This window comes from Rhincodon typus, chromosome 1, assembly GCF_021869965.1.
Source record: "Rhincodon typus isolate 14 chromosome 1, sRhiTyp1.1, whole genome shotgun sequence".
Taxonomy (NCBI): domain Eukaryota; kingdom Metazoa; phylum Chordata; class Chondrichthyes; order Orectolobiformes; family Rhincodontidae; genus Rhincodon; species Rhincodon typus.
In genome coordinates, this window is record NC_063332.1 from 94,130,743 (window position 1) to 94,153,984 (window position 23,242).

General features: G+C 36.7%; 1 protein-coding gene across 1 annotated transcript in view; it reads left to right on the top strand.

Annotated features, from left to right (window-relative positions):
- pi4k2b (phosphatidylinositol 4-kinase type 2 beta) overlaps nt 1-20,553 on the top strand; it is a 33,663-nt gene extending 13,110 nt beyond the window's left edge. The window contains exons 2-9 of the mRNA XM_020531712.2: nt 3,799-3,999; nt 5,284-5,415; nt 6,101-6,254; nt 8,410-8,477; nt 10,171-10,270; nt 12,374-12,507; nt 16,967-17,026; nt 19,871-20,553. Of these exons, the coding sequence (XP_020387301.2) occupies nt 3,799-3,999; nt 5,284-5,415; nt 6,101-6,254; nt 8,410-8,477; nt 10,171-10,270; nt 12,374-12,507; nt 16,967-17,026; nt 19,871-20,044 (1,023 nt within the window). The 3' untranslated portion in view covers nt 20,045-20,553. The remainder of the gene's footprint in view (nt 1-3,798; nt 4,000-5,283; nt 5,416-6,100; nt 6,255-8,409; nt 8,478-10,170; nt 10,271-12,373; nt 12,508-16,966; nt 17,027-19,870) is intronic.
- Nucleotides 20,554-23,242: the final 2,689 nt, after the last annotated feature.

Below are 23,242 nucleotides of genomic sequence, written 5' to 3' on the forward strand. Positions count from 1 at the left end.
TAAAACCTTGAACACAAGTTCAGATTCCAGCTCATCAATCCTGAGCCAGAGTTTCTCAAGCAACCAACACTTTCTATAGATATGATCACTATGAATCACAATAGGATCCACCAGCTCCCACACTATGCTGTTCCATCACATTGCCTGGCCCAGCATCTCTCTCTTAATTACTTAATTCTTAATCTGATTTTTAAATAATTTGTACTGGACTTTTAGTTTGTAACTGTAACTATTTTACCTTATTTATCTTCAACCTGAAAGTAACCTATAATAGTCAAATTAATAGCTAACACCAACCATGAACTTATCTGCGTGGTCACTCTTTTCTTCTGGATCCTGATCCTTGGCTTTAATTTAATCCCGTTAAAAGAAATTTTGCAAACTATGAGCCAACAAAAGTAAGTAAAAAGCAACTTTTCCCCTCTGTACTGAATTCCTATGCTGCCTCCAATTCTTGCAATATATACTCATTGCAGCTGTCTCTCTCAATGGATGTGATTTCTCCTTCCTGACCATGTGAAGCTTACTTTGCAGTGGTTGTTGTGGTGCCTCGCTAGGCCATTTTGGTGGGTAGTTAAGAGCCAGCCACATTGCTGAGGGTCTGGAGTTGTGTGTAGGCTAGACCAAGTAAGCATGGCATTTTGCTTCCCTGAAGGACATTGTTGAACCAAATGGGTTTTTACAACAATCAACAATGATTTCACGATGGTCATTAGATTCTTAATTCAAGATTTGTGTTAAATTTAAATTCTACCATCTAGAATCATCCACTCAGAAAGTCAGATATCACCGGTTTTCAGATGTTCAGGGTAGGAAATGGGGCCCAGGAGAAGTCTGAGATTGGGTAGAAGGCAGTTAAAATGGTGAAAAAGGGATGATGGTGCAAGTCAGAAGGCGATGGCAGTAGAAAACCGTTCAAAAAACAAGTTTCTAGAAGTAGAATAAATGATAACAGTTGCCTTTCTAAAGCAAAATCAGGAGAGGATATGATCTGCAGCTGTTGAACTGAACGCAATACTGAAAAATGCTTGATCAAAAGATGAAACACTGCTCTGAGGATTTACAGGTAGACATCTCCTTGGCTGGGGAGTCTAGAACCCAAGATCACACCAGGATATGAGGGAAATCATTTCAGACTGAGGAAAATTTTCTTCACTCAGTTGGTAGTGATGCTGTGGAATTCTGTACCACGGAAGGTTGAGAAAGCTAAGATACAAGAAAACTGGTATATCCACATATGGATGGCAGTAGTGAAAGGCACTTATTGTTGTTACACTGACATTACCCACAAGTTTAGCTCACGCGCTGAAACCGCATAGCATTCTTTCCAGGTGATCTGGGAACTTTTTTTTAGAAAGGCAAACAATAACATTTCATCTTAACCAACAAATTGAAGGTACAGAATCTAAACCAGCAAATGAAAGGTAATGTACAAAAAAAAGGGGAAAATGGGGTTAAAATGGAGAAATAAGATAGCAATGTGATGGAATGCAGTACCATACTTGTAAATTTTCAGTGCTGGTGTGGGTGCTTGAGTTTAATTAGGATTCAAGACACTTTTCTTTTTAAATTGCTTACAAATGCCTGGACGAGCTTCAACCTTTCTTTGGTGTGTTTCACATAGTGGTTCTCAAAATATGATACATAAACCAGTGTTGATCTACTGTTATGTTCAGCTGACCCAAAGTTCAAGTCACTGACGTGCAGCGTAATTATAGAGGCCTTATGTAATAAGAGGCCAAAACCGTCATCTCTACCACTCCAGTGACATCTCAGAAGACCAGCTTCCTGCCTTGGAAGTAACCACAGTGTGGTCTTGTGAACAAGATTTATATTACTGTTTTGTTTGATTAATATAATTTCTTAGCTTATTGTAATTTTATAATACTAGGGGGAGGCAATGGCCTAGTAGTATTATCACTGGACTGTTAATCCAGAGACCCAGATAATGTTCTGGGGACACTGGTTCAAATTCATGGCAGATGGTGGAATTTGAATTCAGTAAAATATCTGGAATTAAGAATCTAATGATGACCACGAACCATTGTCGATTGTCAGAAAAACCCATCTGGTTCACTAATGCCCTTCAGGGAAAGAAACTGCCATCCTTACCAGGTCTGGCCTACATGTGACTCTCAACCCACAGCAATGTGGTTGACTCTAAATTGCCCTCTGGGCGATTAGGGATGGGCAATACGTGCTGTCTGGTCAGCAATGCCCTCATCCCATGAATGAATGAATAAAGGGGGAAAAAAAGTCCTTGAAATGTGTGATGGTAATATTATAATTACATGAAAATGTTTACCTTTTTGACATAAATATTACAAGCAAATTAATAAATACAGATACATTTATTGTGTTTAATACTAAACTAGTCGTGAAATATTTATTTTCCATAAGCTCCGATTAATTCCAAAATTTTTTATACAGTGCGTGAATGTGTGTAGAATAGATTTGGTAATTAGTCTGTGGGAATTCTTGCCTCACCTAAGTGATCTGTATGTAAAAATTTGAGAGCCACTGGTTTAAAGCATCAGGATATTGACTCACCAATGGAATAAATGAGGCTTGAGCCCAGGTCTCTGGTCCAGAGGAAGGGTCACTAACATTGTGCCACAAGAGCCCTCAGCAGTGACTGCCGTTCAAAAGCGTTCTTTCCTACCTGTAGAGCAGGTAGGACTTTCACCCAGTTCTTCCCTACCTCTGGGTGCCACTATTATGCCACAAGAACTCTCAGCAGTGGCTGCCATTAAGCTTTGACCAAGTGTAATATTTAAATCATTACATTGCAAGGCTTAACTGGTCAATTCTTGAGGCCTGATTGCTATCTTGCAACATCCTGCGGAAACTTAAAGTCTATGGGCCAATTGATGTTTCTTCCCATACCTCCCTTCTAAGTCACAGGTGTCCTTCCCCTCCTTTCTGCCAAAAGTGTCTCACCCTCTCCCTCACTCTATTTCTCTCTCTCCTCTCTCCACCCCTAATGCCAAACAATAGAAAACCATTGATATAGTGCAGGTTTGTGCAGGAGCAGGGCAACTTAGACAGCAAGCTAATTATTTTAACATTTAATGCTTGTGCAGGCAGTGGCAATCTGGTATCCAATTAATTACCTAATTGCTAATGTTTGCAATGTTTGACCATCGTTCCATAGCTATTGAAGTGCACAGTGAAATTTTTTTATTTAGCAGCAGATGAGTATTCTATTTCACAGCAACTGATTTCTTGGACCATGATCGATACCATTAGTCACACCTTTAAAGGAAATTCTATCTCAAAATTTTAGCATGGGGAAAAGTGATAAAATTTCTATCTCTAGTTGCAGATCTGTGTGTGAGATGACAAGTCTGCGTCTTTTTATTTTTAGTTGACATTTAGGTATTTATAACCCAGTTTTCAGGATAGACTGGCTCTCTCTCATCTATAGCCTGCTTTGCAGTATGATTACAGTTTTATTTCAAGTTGTTAGCTACCAACCTTGTTTCTTTGCAAGTCTGCGCTTGGTACCATTGACAGCCTAACACTGATCTAGTCACTACAATTCGTCTGTATTGCATCAGTACGTTAAGAACACAGTTTACACCATGTTTGTAATATGCTGTTTCACTTTTCCTTTATTGGAAAATAAGCGATTAAAAAGCTGCACTTAGTCAATTTATAGAACCCACAATGTTTTTTTTTATATATGTTTTATAATTATTCCTGCATTTGATTTAAATATTGGATGCAAAATTTCAGCTTCATACCGTATGGTTACCTTTGAAATGAAGATATTTTCATCGCACTTCTGTTTTCCAGAAAATAATTGGTGTGTTCAAACCAAAAACAGAAGAACCCTATGGGCAGTTAAATCCAAAATGGACCAAATTTTTCCACAAGATATGCTGTCCTTGTTGTTTTGGACGTGGATGCCTCATACCTAATCAAGGTTACTTGTCAGAAGCTGGTGCTTACCTTGTAGATGAAAAACTGGGCCTGGGAGTTGTACCAAAAACAAAGGTATGTTACTGTAGGTTTTATCAATATCGCTGAAATATAGAACTTACATCATTGCATCTCGAGAAGCTGCTTCATTCTTTAGGAACCTTCCTAACTGCCAATGTAAAGAACAGAGCAGTATTACATATAATTCTTTATTCTTTCCTGGGTGTCGTCTTTCTGTTACCTTTCATGCTATATTGTTACATCTCTATAGGAAAGTAACAGTAAACATGGGTAAAGAGATTTTTGTAACTGCATGAGACTGGCATTGCTAATGTAAGATCTTGAAAGTATTTCACTCCTATAATTCTTATTTATATGGGCATTCCAGGGTTTTGCAGAAGTTCTTTCCATTTAAGGAATTGTTGTTCTAAGGAAACATTGACCTCCACGGTACAAATGTTTCTTGCATTTGCATATAAAAAGTTTGCTTTGGAAACATAAAAGATGACTGCATAACTCCATCTATACCACATAACATTGGGAATTGATGTAGTTTAAATAATGCTGTGTGAGAGTAGTTTGGTGTGAAGTTTGAACACATTGTTTATTGGTCAAATACCATTGTTTATTTAAAGAAAAAAATTAAACATATCAAGCAGGTTAATTTTAATTAGTAAAATATGTTAAATCATTGGCACAAATACGTATATTTTTGTAGGTCATGTACTTCTAGATTGTATACTAATTGCCTTCCTGATTATGTATTTGAATGTAACTTGTGTTTGATCCCAAAATTACAGTAGATGACCATTGACCTTCTATTGTTTCTTTTTGCTGGTAGCACTAATCTTTGATCTTAAGTAGGGCAAGTTTCAGAAAGGCCATTAACTGGGATGAGCACCTTCCATGCTGCACAAACAATCTTGGACTTGGTTTTAATACAAATTTGCACAAAATTGTATTTGTATAACTATGTTAGGCCCTCTGTAATCTCTTCTGTATTTCCACTTAAGCCTTCTCAAAACCCCCTTTCACTAAGGCTTTGATTTGTCCCCATTCCTAATCCACCTGTCTTTAGTTCTAAACCCATTTTAGTAGTAGCTGCTATATTAATGTAAATTATTTACGGCCAGAAGATGGCTCTATTGTCAAGCCATATAGTGCAAGCATTTTCTTGTCAAAATACTAGTACCAGCTGCAAATGTTTTTAGATTGTTGTAATGGAATGTGCGCAGCAATCCTGCTATTAAAGTATTTTTTTTATCCCAAGAAGTGAATACAGAATTAAGTTCACAGTTGATTCATTTCGCAAAATGTATTCTAGCAATAAGCCCATTTTATATATTTTCTCAAACATAGGTCGTCTGGCTTGCAAGTGAAACATTCAACTATAGTGCAATAGATCGTGCAAAATCCAGAGGAAAGAAATATGCACTCGAAAAAGTACCAAAAGTTGGTCGGAGGTTCCATAGGATTGGGCTGCCTCCAAAGGTATAAATCTTAATCTTTTGTAAGTAATTGCTAATTCTTGATAGTTCCAACCCCATTTTATCTTTGAATATAACCAACTACCAATACAGAAATATAAAATTTTAAAGAAGCAAAATACTTGTGGCCTATTATATAGATTTAGCTTTTTATTAAGTTTTGTGCTGCCATGACTAATTTTTGATAGTTGATGTGCCAGAATGCTCCCATGTGTGCACACTGTGGCAAAGTTTTTCATGTACTGAACAATGCATGAATTGATATTATCACAATCAAATAGCTATACATAACTGCCTTGAGAATGGAGCAAACAGAGCCAGCAGATCTCCATTGTTAATCTACCAAAGTTGGGTTAAAAAGTAACAATGCCCTTAAGATACAGATAAAAAAATTTTAAAACACAGTAAATTGATCTGAAGTAGTAATTTTCTAAAACATTTGTTACTATATTTTGTTTAGTTAGGTTGGACTTCAGTAGATATTTAAGTTTTAACACAATTTTTATGGCTGCGTGCTTCTTATTAATGTATAAGGTTCATTAATATACCATTGAGCCCTTGCAGGAATTTGCTGAATAATCCTCTTGTCCTGTGTGGAACAACCATGTATTTTTACTGTGTAGACTGGCACTTTAAAAAGCTCAAACAGAACAAAAATTCAGATCTCAGCCTCTTTCCTATTTCGGTAGGTTGGCTCCTTTCAACTGTTTGTAGAAAACTACAAGGAAGCAGACTATTGGCTTCGGAAATTTGAAACAGACCCATTACCAGAAAACACTCGTAAGCAGTTTCAGTCTCAGTTTGAGAGATTGGTGATCTTAGATTACATAATCAGGAACACAGGTAAATCTGAAATTTCCTTTTAAAGTTGAATTGTAAACTTTGTTTGGATAAGTCTATTAGTTCTGAAAAATGTCCGTGCCTTTGAATTTTTGTTTAATTTGTTTTGCTGTCCAATTAGAATGTATCTATCTTTAGAGGTAGAGAATTAGAACTTTTTAAAAAAGTCTCTGCCCAATTTTCCCCTTTCCCAATATGTTAATTAATTATTGATACAAAGCAACAGATTTACTAAGCCTGCTTTATATACATAGAGTTGAAAATAATATCAATGAATCTAGCAGCACAAGAAAATGTAGTTGGAAAACTGAGTGACGTAGTCTGGAATCTTCAGTATAAATAATAGTGAATTCACAGTGACAATTAGCACATAATTTACAAAATGAAGTTTAAGTTTTGTGCAAAAGATTCACATTTTGTTAATTAGGATAATTTGCTAGAATTACCAAAATAAAAAGAAAACAGTATTTTTACTCTATGATCAGAGAGTGCTGATTGGGTTAGCAAGTGGTATCTGGTAGAGCCATGCAAAAACACCATTAACAATTGACAGACTCATCAGCTTTATTTCAATTCTAAACCAAGCAGGTTGACTCTGATCGAGGCATTACCCTGAGAAATGAATCAGATTGGCTGTAGACTATTTTGTTGAGTTAAAATATGCACTGGATGTGCATTCTTTCTGTCTGCAAAAAGCGAGACTTTGCTATTATATGTAGCTTTTAATAGTTTCAAGGATGCTATGCTGCTAGCCTGACTAACAATCCTAACATCATCATCCATGTAATTCTACATATGCAATTATATAGAAAATGTTGCCCAATTGTGGACTTGCATCTAATGTCAGACGTCTTAGCCACAATACCTTTTTTTTTAAGCAAATCTAACCTCTTTATTTATTGTCATTGATAACTGATTTGTCAGGCTACTTCTGACTGTATTCAATATTAAGCATCCTTAGTAGGATTGGAATGCATTTTAAGACAAATTATGTTAGGGACACCCATTCTTGTCCCTGAAGGCCATCAAGAAGCCAGATGGATTTTCTGACTCTTGGTTTTTCTGGTGTTGGTCTGTAATTTAGTGCACTTACTGAATTTAATTTCCATGTTTATCGTTTTGATATTTAAAGTGTCGTCCTTTAGGTTGCTGTCCCAGTGTGAAAAACACTGCCATACCCTGTTTATCCATGGTGAATGTTTGCTTTCTAGACAAAGTTTATTAAGTAAACTTTAGAGAACTATGTTGTTAAAAAAGCTAAAATAATGCAGAGTTCTTCCACTTTGCTGTCTTCCGTTGAGGCCAGATACTTTGAAGGAATATCAATGGGAGATCTTTGACTATTGTAGATACGTATTAACTGTAGCTGAATCAGTGAAATTAGATATAACCGAATGAAACAAACTCCAAGAAGAATATGAATTGGATATTGAGATTAAGAGATGATCTAATGACATTTTAAGTTTGATTAAAGACTAGGGTGATAAGTAAATCTTTTTATGATCCTGGTGAGAGAGTCCAAAACAAAGAGGCATAACATTAAAATTAAAGGTAGACTGCTTAGGAATGATATCAGAGAGCCCTTCTTTATGTACAGATGGAAATTTGAAATGCTTCCCTTAACTGTTGTGACTCAATCAGTTGACGTTTTTAAAAATGGAGTGATAAGACTTTTATTTAGGGGACATTGATGTGTATGGAACCAAGATTGGGAGATCATTGCGAAGCAGGTCAGTCATTGTCTAACTGAATAGTGGCTGAAAGGCTGGAGAGATGAATGACCAAACTCTCTCTTTTGTTCTTCAGTTGCACATGTTTATCAACACCGAGAGGACTTTTAAGAAATTAGGCAGATGCTGGTAATTCTCTTCTGCACTCAACTGGTTATTTTAAATGGTAATTTTAGGATAGCCAATCCAATCTGAAATTTTACTATGCAATGAATGTTGAATAGGCAACATTTTATAAGTAGCACCCACAGAAGCCAGCGTAAAATTAAAGCAGATTGCAACGGGGCATTTTAGTCAGACAGCTCTCAAATTCCGAAGGTAATGCATTGGAAAATGGGGAAGTTGTATGATACTTTAGGAGATCACTAAATTTAAGAATTCAGTTCCAGACTTCTCTTTGACTTCTCTTCCTTTCAATTATCCGACAGATAGAGGAAATGATAACTGGCTGATGAAATATGAAAAGCCAGAAACCATAAATGAACTTTCTGATAAGGTAGGTGTCGCAAATTTTCGATAAATGCAGAGGTTTCATTTGTAACAAAACTAAATTAAGTAGAAGAATGGGTAATTATCCACCTCACTATATATTTAATCCAACTTGATGGTAATGTTTGTGAATGAAACAAAAGCAAACACATTTTCAATGCAGAATGTTTTGGAAAAAAATCAACTGCATTTAATTCTAAAATTTTCTTCTCCAAAAGCATTCGGGAATAAGCTTGTGAACTGTTTTGTATTGCACGGGGCAAGATTTTTCAGAGGATTGTGGGACTTTCTGTCAGACTATTTGAACAATCAGTGGGTGCATACTTTAGCCAATCACAGTAGCTTTACAGTGAAATTAGTGCTCTATGAAATGTTAATTCACTGCAATCAACGCTTCTGCCTTTTCTTGAGTGCAAGCTCAGCATCAGAACTACTAGCCGCTCAGATTCACTTATCAATTTTTAGTCCCAGAGGGGCCAGGAGTAGCACCGGCCTGCACTGGGGACACCAAGCGGTTCCGAGATTCTAATTCTCGAGCAGGTAAATGAGAGGTAAGACAGGGGAGTTCCATGGAAGGGAGATGAGGTTTGGAAAGATGAGTGGGGATGGCTACCATTGTATCTAATCTGCACAGTAAATCATCATCGTTGTAGCATTCTGTTCAGTAAATCTAAATGATCCCCCCATAAAGCATAATAAGTTGATTCTTAATCATCTTCAATCAGTTGACTTCAATAGAAGTTTGCTGAGAAAACAAAACCATCCTGTTTGCAATCTACAATTACAAATAATTTTAAAATTTGCAATTTGTGAACATCTATATAGTGGGACTCTTTTTCAGTTAAATTTATAGTGGTTGTACGTAAAATTTTGGCACTTTGAATTGCGTATCTGTTAAGTTAATCTTGCTTGTTGAGACAAATATGAACAAACTATCAATGTCATAGCATAATATAGTGCAATCGCAAAAACCTGCATTTATAACGTAACTTGAATTTAATACATGCACCGAGCAAGGTGCTTTATCAAGCAAAAATTGACAAATAAAGGAGTTATGGCATCTTTTATCTTAGTTCAGGTAGGAATTGAAGTATGTCAAATATATTTTAACTCCGTATTGAGCCTTGAATTGCATGTATCACATTCAGATGGCTAATTTCAGTAGCTTGTATCCATGTCTTCACTCCATTTGACGTAATAGCTAAACTTTACAAATCTCAAATGATATCAGCTCGCAGGACTAACACAGTTCAGAGCACCCAGCTCATTTTTTTGATGTTTATTTCTCCAGTCCCCATAGAAACTTGATTAAAGGGTTTGCTGTGCTAATTTGTAAAGAAAACCCATGAAAATTGGTTTACTCACTTTCCATGTTTTTCTTTTACTCCAATCCACTGAAGGTTTACCAACATTAGTTCATAGATTCATATAAAACTCCTTGATCATAACTTCCCTGATATAGATAAATGTGTTAGCAATTCTTCCCCTTAAATATGAGGATCTGAGATCTGATGAATTAGCTGAGTACTTTTGAGATGGCAGTGCAGTTGGTCCTGATATTATAGCTAGATACTTTCTTTAATTTAATAGCTATTACCTTGAATAGAACTAATGAAATTACTAATGATGTAGATTGCTGAAAGAAAATCACCATGTAAAGAAAAAACATTTTTTCAAAAAAAGCCTACTCTGCTTAATAGGACTCTGAATGGACAGATAGCAAAGAGCCAGCCATTAAAATTGCGGCTATTGACAATGGATTGGCTTTTCCATTTAAACATCCTGATGAGTGGAGAGCCTGTAAGTGCATTTAACTGTAAGACTTGTTTGTTTACTTGCATGTTTCTCTCAGTTTAGATTAAAATATTTTCTGAAATTTTGTACCCTAAAGTTTAACTTTGCATCTTTTTGAATTGAAAGTATAATTCTTTTGCTTGTGAAATGCATTTTTTATGATATTGCTATTGTATTAAATCAACACCGTTGCTATATCTAAGTATTTCCCATTTTAAAAAAATTTTATTCATTCGTGGGATATTCATTCGTGAACTTTTGATGAGCTACGTGATGTGAAATGCAAATGGATTCAGTCATAAACACTTAAAAGTAAACACAATCATGACAAAAGTCAAATAGCCAAAGTATTTTGAAAAATCTTCCGTCAATTCAAAATTACATATTTGACATCAGTATTAAAACAAACTGTGTAAAAACTACTTTCTGCACAAGCACTTTTCTTAACACTTCTATTCCATTTTCTTTTGTGACAGTATACCTGGGCTTAGTTGATCTACCAGGATTTTATAATTGGTAAATCGCTTCTACTCCCTTTCAGGATTTCAACGTCTTTTCTAAAGCAATAACCAGAACACATCCCATAGGGTTTAGTGACCACTGTCTCTCTATGTCCTGCCACCTTCAAAGATCAACATACTTGCAGTCCCAGATTCCTACACATTTGTTAGAATTGTGTCATAAAGTTTGCGATGCACTTCTCTGTATCAGACACTATTTGTGTCTTGACTACGCATCCTGCTGTCCTGTCAATATCCTGTTGCAGGCACTTAATTTCTTCCTCCTCGTTTACCATGCCTGTTTCAAAGCTGGAGCTCTCTTTAAGGTTGGAGTGCTTGTGAAAGAAGGTGACAATGATTTCAATGTGAATATAACTTTAATAGACTTCTGGTGGCAGCATTTGGAGATGTGATCTGGCAGAGGCTGGGATTCAGAGCAGGATTAGGGGAATGGTGAGCTGGGAAAGTAGATTACTGAAGTGGGATGAGGCTATTTGCTGAATTTCCATGTATCTCAGGTTTGATTTAGTTATACGAATAGTTGGTAGGACTCCAACCAAAATCTGTACATGGCAGATGTAGACTGTTATGGTTTAGACAGGATGAAATGATGAGGGAGCATGTGAGACATCTGTAGCATATGTATTTCCATTTTTTTTGGAAGTCTGCACATTAGAGTCAAGGATATATTTTTAAAACCTAATTTTGTGCTGAGGGTTACTTTTTTTTCCCAGGTAAAGGATCTCCTGATTGCTTCTGTTATGTTGCTTATTCTATAAAGTATAACCAACAGAGTGTTTCTTATCATGTATATAGTTTATAACTTAGTCTTTGTGTGCAGACAATCATCTCCTTATAACAATAGTAAAGTGCTGTCATTGGCATATGATTCACAATAGTCACCTATTTCACCAGCAACATAAATCAGTCAATGTTGACCAATGGCAGTAGCAACAACAATCAAAATTAAAGATGCATTAAAACAAATAGTAATAGATTATAATCTGTAAATCACAAGATTACAGGAGGTCATACTTCTAAACTATTGACACTTGGGTCTTCTGCATCATCAGGCATTTGCTGCAATAAACAATGTGTTGCAGCGCTATGTTATTGAGATAAAATATTGAGGTGGTAGATGTATTCCAATGCTGCAATGTCTGAACTGCTGTCTCTAAATCCCGACAAATTGCTAATGGAGCCTAAGCAGCACTGTTCTTTTTGGTTTACCGTTCTTACTCAGTGCTTCATACTGTTTGAATTTCGTGAATTCGCAGCTTTAAGGTTTTACCTCTTTGTTCTTTAAACCTTGATGGTTGTCTTCACTATTTCATCTGTTACCTTGTTTCGTCAATTACTTTCTAAAGCCTGTACTCAGGTAAAATTTCATACACTGGATTATATTTTTCAGCATCTTCTGTAGTTGTGCTAGCTACAGTTTTTAAATGTGCGTATTTTACTATTGGATCAAGTGAAAATTTGTGTAAAAAGATATTCTCAGTGTGATTGTCAAATGATAAAACAATTTAAAACGTATGACTATTATGATGTATGATTTATTTGTGGCCAGTTTAATTTTTTGTTTTTGTTTTGCTTTGTCTTCCAATAGATCCATTTCACTGGGCCTGGCTTCATCAAGCTAAAATTCCTTTTTCGCAAGAGACAAGAGACTTTGTTCTTGCCCGAATTTCAGATATGAATTTTGTTCAGGACCTTTGTGAGGATCTATATGAACTCTTTAAGGTTTGTTTTCTAATGCACTTCAAAATCATTTGCACCACACAAATTCCATTCAATGACTGTTTCTAGCAAGAGACAATCTCACCACCTCCTCTTGATATTTAGTAGTGTTACCGTAACTGAATTCCATCCCCCAACTATCAACATCCTAGGGACTACCATTGACGAGAAACTCAACTGGACTTGCAATATAAATACAGTGGCTACAAAAGCAGATCAGAGACTAGGACTATTGTGGCGAGTAACTTAACTCCTAACTTCCAAAATCTATCCACAAGTCAGGAGTATGATGGAATACTCCCTACTTGGCTGGATGGGTGCAGCTCCAACAAGACTCGAAGCTTGACTCCATCCAGGACACACAAGCCCACTTGATTGGCACCGCATCTACTCCCTCCACCACGACGCTCGGTAGCAGCAGTATGTACTTTCTACAAGATCACTAACATCTTCCAAATGCACGACCACTTCCATCAGAAGGACTAGGACGGCAGATACTTCTGCCATTCCTTCACCTATTGCTGGGTCAAAATCCTGGAATTCTTTCCCCCAGGGCATTGTTGAACTACCTACAGTGCATGGACTGCTGCAGTTCAGGAAGGCAGCTCACCACCACCACATCAAGGGCAACTAGAAATGGACAATAAATGCTAGCCTGCCAATGATGCCGATGTCCCATAAGTGAATAAAAAATATAATTTCACTATTTGCGTCTAGAGGGCGCACACATGTCTGGACAGGAATTTTAGCTACAGGTAGCTAAATATACATATTTCTTGGGAAGTTGAAATTTAAAGCCAGTGGATTGGATGGTTAAATTCTCATTGCTTTAAATGTTAGTCTTTTCAAGATAATTGTATGTTTAATTGATTTTCTTGAGCCTGAATTTGAGACTAGCCTGAGGAGTGTGTAGTTGTGTTTATCGCTGCTAAAATGATGACACTTTCAAAATAGTTGCCATATATTCATTTGAACAGGCAAAATTGACAAGAAAAGATTAGTTAGCCCATCAAACCTGCTACAAACTCATGGTAGAAACATTATTTGAATGTTTCCCTACTGGCTCATAGAGTTATGCCTTTTGGTGGATATGAATCTGTTTGGACTGTGCAAAGGTATTTAATTTTGATAATTTGTTTATATTTGAATTATGTTTAATCAATTTGAAGCTACTACGTGTACAGAAATGCTACTATTTTGAAATGTTTGTGAATGTATAAAGAACTTTATTTCGCACAGTGTAATACTATGTAATTTGCAGGTGTTTGTCACTGCTGTTGATTCTGATCTTGGATTCTTCTGAATAGTTTCATAAGTAATGAGTACAGAATATAACTCTTGGAAATCAGCTTAGAAGACAAAATCCAAAACAATTAGCAATCGCCTAGTCTAGAGTAAGAGCCATCAAAACCCCACAGTCTTACAGCAGTGGCATATGGAGTAAATGAAAGTTTTGACCATGTATTTCATGCTGTACTCAACCTGGGAATTATAGACTTAGCTGTGCCAAAACAAAAGGTTTAATCTTCCTCGTGGTGCGATTTTCCAATAAGATACAAACATCTTATTATACACAGTCCTGATCACTATTATTTAAGATCTAGTTTAACCCACTTTATTTCCCCTCCCAACACCTCCAATTTAAGCTTCCAATCCTTCTGTTTGTGTTCCTCTTGATCTCTCTCTATTTCCTGTAGTCCTCTATTCCTTTTCCTACATAAACATGTCACCACCTTCTTTTCCTCTGCCCTTCTTTGACAAACCATTGGTGAACAGGCCTGTAGCAGCTGATGCCCTCCTGGTTTGCCATCCCTACAGAGCGCTTTTGTTTTCACAAGACTATGTTTTGGCTTTCAGGAGCTCCATTACATTTGTACTAACCCTTATTAGATGATGCAGTCACGTAACAACAATATCTTCTGTGTTTATTTTAGCTTGTAGTGTATTTAGATTCCTAAGCGGAATGCAAATTCATAAATGTCATTTATTTTCAATTCTCCATTAAACTTAGGCATAGCACACAAGGAAAACATTTCCTAGACACCACAGTATTTATGCCTGTTGTTTTATGTCAACTTAACTGCAAGTTTGTCAAAATAACTGACTTTCTCACTTCCTGCACACTCATGAGGTCACAGCTAATGAATTTCCAACACCCACCGCTGGAAAATTTTAACTAGGAAGTTACCACCCTTTTTTTGAGGAAGAAGGGTCTAGACCCGAAACGTCAGCTTTCCTGCTCCTCTGCTGCTTGGCCTGCTGTGTTCATCCAGCTCTACACCTTGTTGTACCACCCTTTTTTGACTGTTTCAAATCTCAATCTCAGCTTTAAATTGAACAATTAATGGACTAGGGCAGGAGACGTCGATTTTGGCTCAGTTGGCTGGACGGCTGGTTTGTGATGCAAAATGACACTAATTCCTCACACGGACATATAAGATTCTTCTCAACCTCTTCCCCTCACCTAAGGTGTGACCCTCGGGGTAAACCACTATTAGTTGTGTCTTTCTCTCGTGCTATTTCACTCCCCCATTAGAGAACAGCGCTATGACCTGGTAAGACTATTGCAACTTTACCTACTCATTTCAAACAACATCTGTTACATTTTCACCTATTATATCTTCTGAATGTGTCAGACTTTAACGTACAGATTTCATGGTGTTTTTCAAGAAATTCATTACCTCAATGAATTTGATTTCCTGACTTCTAGCTAGTGTAATGTTCCTTTGTAGGTTAAAAGTTGTTCCCTTTCCTTTGCAGCATTCCCCCTCCCCCAAAGCCCTCTGGCAGCTGTGACAGCAGCCAGTTCTCCCCTTCCAAAAAAAACTCAACAAAACGCTGATGAAATGTCAACAGTCTAAAACATTGACGATTTCTCTCCATAGAGTCTGCCTGAATTAGTTTGTCCAGCATTTCTGTGAATAACTTCACATTTCCACACATTACATTTTATCAGCCATATTATTTCCCATTCAAGCAGACTTTCTATATCTTTAACAGCCTCTTTGTGCCTTACTGCCTGCTTTCCCATCTAACATTATATTGTTAGAAAACCTGCATTCCTTGCACCCAGTTCCCCAATCTAAATCATTAACATAGATTGTAAAACAAAAAGAGGTCAAAAGTGGCCATTGTGGACATCCTGGTGGTTGTTGTCTGCCAATCGGAAAATTACCCATCATTTCTTCTGTTTTCTGTCTGTTAACCTGTCCTTAATCTATGCTATTCTCTCGATCCTAAGAGTCCTAATTTTGTTCAATAATCTTCTGTATGGCACATTATTGAAAGATTTTTACAAATCCAATTACACTATATCCACACGTTTGCCTTATCTATTTTAGTAGTTAAGTCCTCGAATTAAGTTTGTCAAACATGATTTCCGTTTTCTAAATCTCTGCTTAATCATATGATTTGTTAGAGCCCTATTTGTTCATCCTGAAGAATAGATTCTGGTATTTAACCTGTGTTTCGTAGACTAAGTGGTCTGTAGTTCCCTGTTTTCTCTTGTTTCTTAATTAGCTGGGGTATACTTGCTGCCTTCCAATCTTAGGGACTTGTTATAGAATCTAAGCAATCCTGGAAGATAAAAATAATGTATTGCAATCTCTGCAGCTGCCTTTCTTAAAACTGTAGAATGTATGTTGTCAGATCCAAAGACTTTTTTCGTTTAGTCCCATTAATTTTTTTGGTGATATTCCTTACTTTTTAAGTTCGTAATTCTGTTGGATCCTTGGTGACCCTTATTTTTGACAATTTTGTTGTGTCCCTATGCTACGAAGATAAACTCTTTATTTATTTAACTGACATTTCCTTATTCTCCATTGTAGTCAACCTTGCACACTTCTAATGATTCTACGTTTACCTTGATTAATCCCTTCCTATATACAAAGTGTTTTTATGCCTCTTGCTCAGCTACTAATTTAGTGGACTAATACTAACTTAGTTTCCTAGTTTAGGAATGTAAGAAAAAGAAATCTGTTGCTGAAGTACAACAAAGTGACACTTTTTGCTCTGCACTGAATTCTCACTATGGCTTGTTGTTCGACTGAGAAACAATTGGATGATTTGTCAAGAGACAACAAGGTGCAGAGCTGGATGAACACAGCAGGCCAAGCAGCATCATAGGATCAAAATTGTTGACTTTGGGCATGTAAATCATTGAAGTTTTTGACTACTTGTTCTGTTGTCTGTTTTCTTTTCATTTTCAGTTTGTATGGTTTCTAACAGGCTAGGTTGTATTTCAAAAGTAAACAGCATACTCCATGCGCAGTTTTGTTAAAGTGACAAGCTACATTAATGTCGACATTTCTTCCTTAATGTAAATTATGTCTAAACTTGATACTGGTATAACATTTTTTAAAACTACAGTTTACAGTGTTGAGGTTGTGTCCTAGACCTTGCAGAAAATTTTAAGTTTTATAGTGATTTGTCATGAACTCATGAACATGGTTTTGTTTTTCAGACTGACAGAGGATTTGACAAACCCACTTTTGAATTGCAGATGTCAGTGATGAGAGGACAGGTAATTGTACATTATTTGAATTGCAATGAGCAAAGAACTTTACAAGGAGCAGTTTGGCCATTGGTTATCTTGTAACCCCTCTATATCAGCTAGCTGAAATTCTGTTGTGCAAATCCTATAAGAAAAAGTTTAATACATCTAACAGATATTTATTGATGCTAGAAATTTTTACTAAGAGTGTGTGAGTGAAAGATATGCATTGAATCATCGGATGGTTGTAGGAATGGGCTGTATGGGACATTGTGTTCATGTTAACTCTTTACAACAGCAACATACTATCTATACTAACCCACTCTACCATCTTTTCAATATATCTATGATTTTTTTTTCTCCTTGTAATTATCTAGCTCTTTCTCTTTGTGAAGGTTTCAATTGAATGTGCCTCCAACTTGCTGAGGGAATGCATTCCCAATTTTGACTGTTTTTTGGCTTTTCCCCATGATACCATTTAATAAATTGAACAAAAGGAAGCAGTGTTGCCTGTTCTCTCTCCTGCTAATGGGAACAGTTTCTCCATATCTACCATGTCCAGGCACTTCTGTTAGATCTCCTTTTAATCATCTCTTCAAAAAAAAAACCTTAGTTTCTCTAATCTAGCTATGTAACTGAAATTCCTCATCCCTTATGCCATTCTTGTGAATCTTTTCTACACCTTTTCTTATGCCTTCACATTCTTACTAACGTATGGTGCCCAGAATAAGAGACATTGAGGCCAAAGCAGTATTTTATAAGATGTATCAAACTTGCTTATTTTTGTATTCTATATATATCTGTTCATAAATCCCAAGGTCATGTAAACTTAATTATTTTCTCAATCACCCTGCCCTTTAACGATCTTTCCCTATATCCCTGTGCGCCCTTCAGAATTATTTTCTTTATAGATCATAGATCACAGAATCCCTATGGTGCGAAAACGGGCCCTTCGGCCCAGTAAGCCCAGATTCATCCCCCTGTAATCCACCTAATCTACAAATCTGTGAACGCTATGGGCAATTTAGCATAGCCAATCCACCTAACCTGCACATCTTTGGACTGTGGGCGGAAACCGGAGCACCCAGAGTAACCCATGCAGACACGGGGAGAATGTGCAAACTCCACACAGAGAGTAGCCTGAGGGTGGAATTGAACCCGGGCCCCTGGCACTGTGAGGCAGCAGTGCTAACCACTAAGTCACCATGCTGCCCCCCCCCCCCCCATATTTCCCTCCTTATTTTTACTATGATGTGCATCTCTTAACATTAAATTGCATCTGTCTCTTTTTTATATATAATTAACGGGATTTCTTGGCTGGCCAGCATTTACTGCCTATCCCTAGTTACCCTTGCGGGGTGGTGTTGCCTTCTTAAACCACCACAGTCCATTTGCTGTTGATGCAACCGTGATAACATTAGGGAAAGAATTCCAGGATTATGACCTGTCCCACTAGTCTGTGTTGTCTTGAAAGCTATCACTATCTTCCTGACAGTTCAATTTTACCAAGTTTTGCTGTCCTCACTTTTTGGAATTGTCCTGTACCCCAAAGTTAAGGTCATTTAATAAATATCAAGAATAGCTCGGGTCCTAATAACTGACCCTTGGGAACTATATACCTTCCTCCAGTGTGAAAAACAACTCTTCACCACTACAGTCTCTCATGTCAACAGCCAATTTTATATCCATGCTATGTTTGCCTTTAATTGCTTGAGCTTGAACTTTGCTGATGAGCATGCCATGTGGCACTTTAATGCATGTATTTTGAAAGACAATGTAGATGACACCAACTGCATTATTCTAATCAATCCCAACTATTACCTCATCAACTAATTCAGCCAAAGTAGTTAAACACCATTCACCCATAACAAGTCCATGGTGACTTTCTTAATTTGTCCACACTTGTACAAGTGTTAATTAATTTTGTTACAAATTATTGTTTCTAAAACCTTACCCAGCACACAGGTTCCATTGACTGGCCTATATTGCTACACTCATCTTTACAGTCTTGTTCAAAAAGAGGTTTTAACTTTTGCAATTCTCCAGTCCTCTGGCATTACCACTGGACCTAAGGACGATTGGAAGCTTATGGCTAGAGCCTAAATAATTTCTATCCTTCCCTCCTTTTAGCAATAAGTTTGGATCTCATTTGATCCTGATGACTTATTATTTCAATGACAAATCTATATCAACTTTTTTGCACATTGTCTCAGCTTCATTCACTAACTTTGACACTGTATCTTCTTGTTAAAGATGAATACAAAGATCTCATTTTTTAGAACTTCAGCTGTGTCTCGTGCATAAATACCTTTTTGATCCCTAGTTGACTTGCTCCTAATCATTTTTACCAACCGTTTTATTGTTTATAGGCACAGACTTTGAGTTCTTATGTTAGTTGCCAGTCTCTCACCTGTTTTTCAATTTTATTGTCCACCTGATATTTGCTATATGCTACCCCTACCTCATGCTTTATCTTATTGTCTATTATTTTCATCTAAGAAGCTCTGTACAAACAAATCCAATCTTTCCCCCCTTGTGGCAAATGATCGTCCCTTTTGAAAGAAATCCATTGTTCTTAGTTTTGTGTTCTCACCCTGTTGAGATTTGCCTTTCCTCACTTAACTGTTTTTGGAAGATCGCTTTATCTCGTGTATTTACATGCTTCCCAGAAGTTAGGGTTCTAATGTGCAGTTCATATTTTTATGCAGAACTCTCATAGGTAAAATGTCACTGCTCAAAAAAATCTTTAAGGGCAATAACTAATGGCTGAAAAACCAATTTGTTACAGCAATTGATGGAATACATCGTATCTCATGAGATGAAAGGAACTGACTTTAAAAGTTATACTCTGCCTTTCCTTGTTTTTGTACCCAGATTTTGAACCTTACTCAAGCACTTAAAGATGGGAAGAGTCCCATTCAACTCGTCCAGATGCCTCGTGTGGTTGTGGAAAGAAGTAGTTCTGGAAGTCAAGGCAGGATAGTCCACCTGAGCAATGCCTTCACCCAGACATTTCATTGCAGAAAGCCCTTCTTTTCATCTTGGTAGTGAATGTATAAAGAAACTAATCTACCAGTTGGATGATTTCTAACTACCTGTCTGAAACCACTGTAAATATGCAATAAGGTGAAAATTAAAGGGAACAGCTTGAATTGAACTGGATGTCTCCTTTTATGGAAGTATAAATGACTTGGAAATTATCTGTATCTTATCTGCCAAAAATATTTGCTTTGGTGTAATTCATCAAATGTTAGATTCTGAAAGTAATGTTTACATTTTTTTTGCTATGTGAAAATTTTGAACAAATCTGTCAGGGAACATGTAAACTACTGTCTTAATGTATTTTTATACAAGATAAATGCATTCAAAAATTTCCAACAGTAATGTATTAAATATCTGGGCAATACTGTCCTAAAGGGAATTTCTTAAGATGTTTGTTTGTATGTTCAAACCAAAAACTTTTACTTTCATACAGAGAATGAGAAAATGTTTTTTGTAAACAGCACTGATGATCACTGTATTTCTTTCATTGAAAGGCATTAAAACAATGAAACTCATTTTAAAATCTCAATTAGTTAATTGCAGTGCACTGTACACCCAAATGGCAAATGTTTTCTTTTGTCTTTCAAATGTTGTGGGTGTCATTGGCAAGACCTGTGTTTATTCCCCATGAGAACATCACTGTGAGTTTTTGCCATGAACTACTAGTACAGTTAGTGCAGGTGCAGCTGTAGCGCAGTTTGGAAGAGAGCTTCAGAATTTTGACCGAGCAATAGTGAGAGTTCCAAATCAGGACACACTATGGTGTGGAGGGGAATTTGGTGTTCTCATGTGTCCGCTGACCACCACCTTCTAGCGGGTAGAGGTTGCAGGTTAGGAAGGTGCTGTCGAAGAAGGCTTGACAAGTTACTGCGGTGCATCTTATTGATATACACACTACTGCCATTGTGTTTCAGTGGTGAAGATTTTAGATTTTATTGTCACATGTACTGAAGTACAGGAGTACAGAGTCATTATACACTTCTCACCACACACAGCGTCATCTTGGGTACAAAGGTACCTAGGTACAAAAAACTTACTTAATAGTAAAAGAACAGAATTTAAAAAGTTAAACATTAGCTTCATAGAATAAGTCAAAAAATAAGATAATCTTAACACTAAAGTACTTAGTAATTTAAACTAGAAAAATAAAGGAATTAAAAGTCCAGCAGTCTTTGAGTCCTCTACTTACCTTACTCTTCTGGGAAACCTCAGCTGCCTATTCTCCATGCCGCCACCACCACAGATACTGGGAGACCTCCCTCACTGCTTGCTTTTCAACTCCAAGCTCAAGGAATAATGTCTCCTCTTTCAACTTGGCACTTTACAGCTGTGTAGACTCAACATAGCATTCAGCAATTTCAGATCATCACTTTCCATTTTGTTCTGTGTTCATTTATTCATTTTGCATTTGAATGGCTGCTATCCAGCCATTTGCTCATCTGGCCATTTTTTTCTGTTTTCTTTGCAGTGTCCTTTCCCATTCCGTTTGGCTCCCGTACTCCAGAAACTTTTGTCACTTAATTTCTCTTGCTGTCCATTTTATCACAAGTTCCTTTTTTGTTCCTCTACTACCTCCCCTCTTGTTCAAAATTTACTACACTTCCTATATTTCCTCAATTTGGACAATTATCTGATTGTCTCCAGACATACTGTCTCATCTGATCAATTCGAGTTTCCTATTTTTTACTGTACTGATAATGACTAGCACATTAGTGGCCAAAGAAACCTGTCTAATGTGTGATTAAGTATGTTTGCTAATGTATTTTACAAGTGAACACTTTCTCAAAGGACAGGCAATGTAGGTAGAAAGTATGTCAACTGGAGACACAATTTCAAAGTCCTTTGTTTTCCTTTTTGGGAAGGTCAACAGTATGGCTTCCTTTAATTCCTGCAACCAACTAAATCAAACACCAGTTCAAACATCTGTGTGTATCATTTGCTTCAGATGACCATAAGTTGATGTTGGCCTGGTGAGATTCTGCTGAGAGTAATAAGTATGCTAAATAGCATGTACCTCATTGAAAACTAGACAGGTCTTATCTGAGCTGGATGAAATAAGTACTATTGAGTTATGCTACAAATGCTCCGAGAAGTTTTAGGTCATTCAACATCCATCCACATAAGTGAAAATCGTACCCAGTGTGTTTCATTGCTGTAAGTCAGTTAGTGATGTAAATTTGAAAACAAATTTCATTAAAACAAGTCTTCAGATACAATGACTTATCAGAACATTTATAATTGTGTAATTGCTGAAACTAATTGAGCTGAAGTCTTGTGTTAAATGTTCGTGACTGATTTGACATTAAGTGTGGTTCAGACTGGAATGTTTTGAAATGACAGACCTCTTTCTCGTAACAGGACATTGTTTTGGTCTATGCAGGTATTTTAAAAGGACGAGCCAGCCGTGCGTTCCATAAAATTTAAATAGAAAAGTCTATCAGAACATTGGATTTATCTGGTGATAGTTCCAAATTCTATCAAAATTATACGGATTAATTTATGTAAAACCATTGTGAGAGTGAATTAGTCTCACTAAATTTAAAGTACTTTTCTTGAAAGTTTCCCTGTCTCCCTGAGCATTGGAAATTTCTAACATGCTTATTGTTTTGAAACTATTTAGTAGCCACTCCCCAGCAGTAGTACTAAGCTATGTGAAAATGTCACAATCTTAGCTGTGTTCTCTGCTGGGTTGATCTTATTTAAAGTGTCAATGTCACGTTAAGGGTTAGGCAGGCTATGAGAATGATTAGGGGTTCCTGCTGTCAGCTGACCTGTGCTCGAGGAAGATATGCAAAAGATTTTGGGGGTGCCCAGTATCGGGCTTTGACAGTAAAATGGTCATCGTTATATGAAGCCTTCAATAGCTATAGTCAGAAACTTTAGAATGCTAAACATACTGAAGTGCCATATCAACACTGCAGAGAATTAAAGCAAGTTTGGACGATCATTTTGTTGAGGACCTCAGTTCAAGCACTCAATAATATTTTTCACTGTATTTCAGTGCAAGTGACAATAAATAAATCAATTTGCAGATGTGATTCTGAACTTCCACTTAATTTATACTTTAATTCTTTGTTTTGCCCCTATCTGACATGTAGTCTCCACTTTGTTCTATTAAGGTCAGTGTAACCTGGGAAAAACAGCATGTCTTTTTGTTAGGGACTTTTCAACCTACCTTATCTAGAATAGAATCTAGAATTGAAT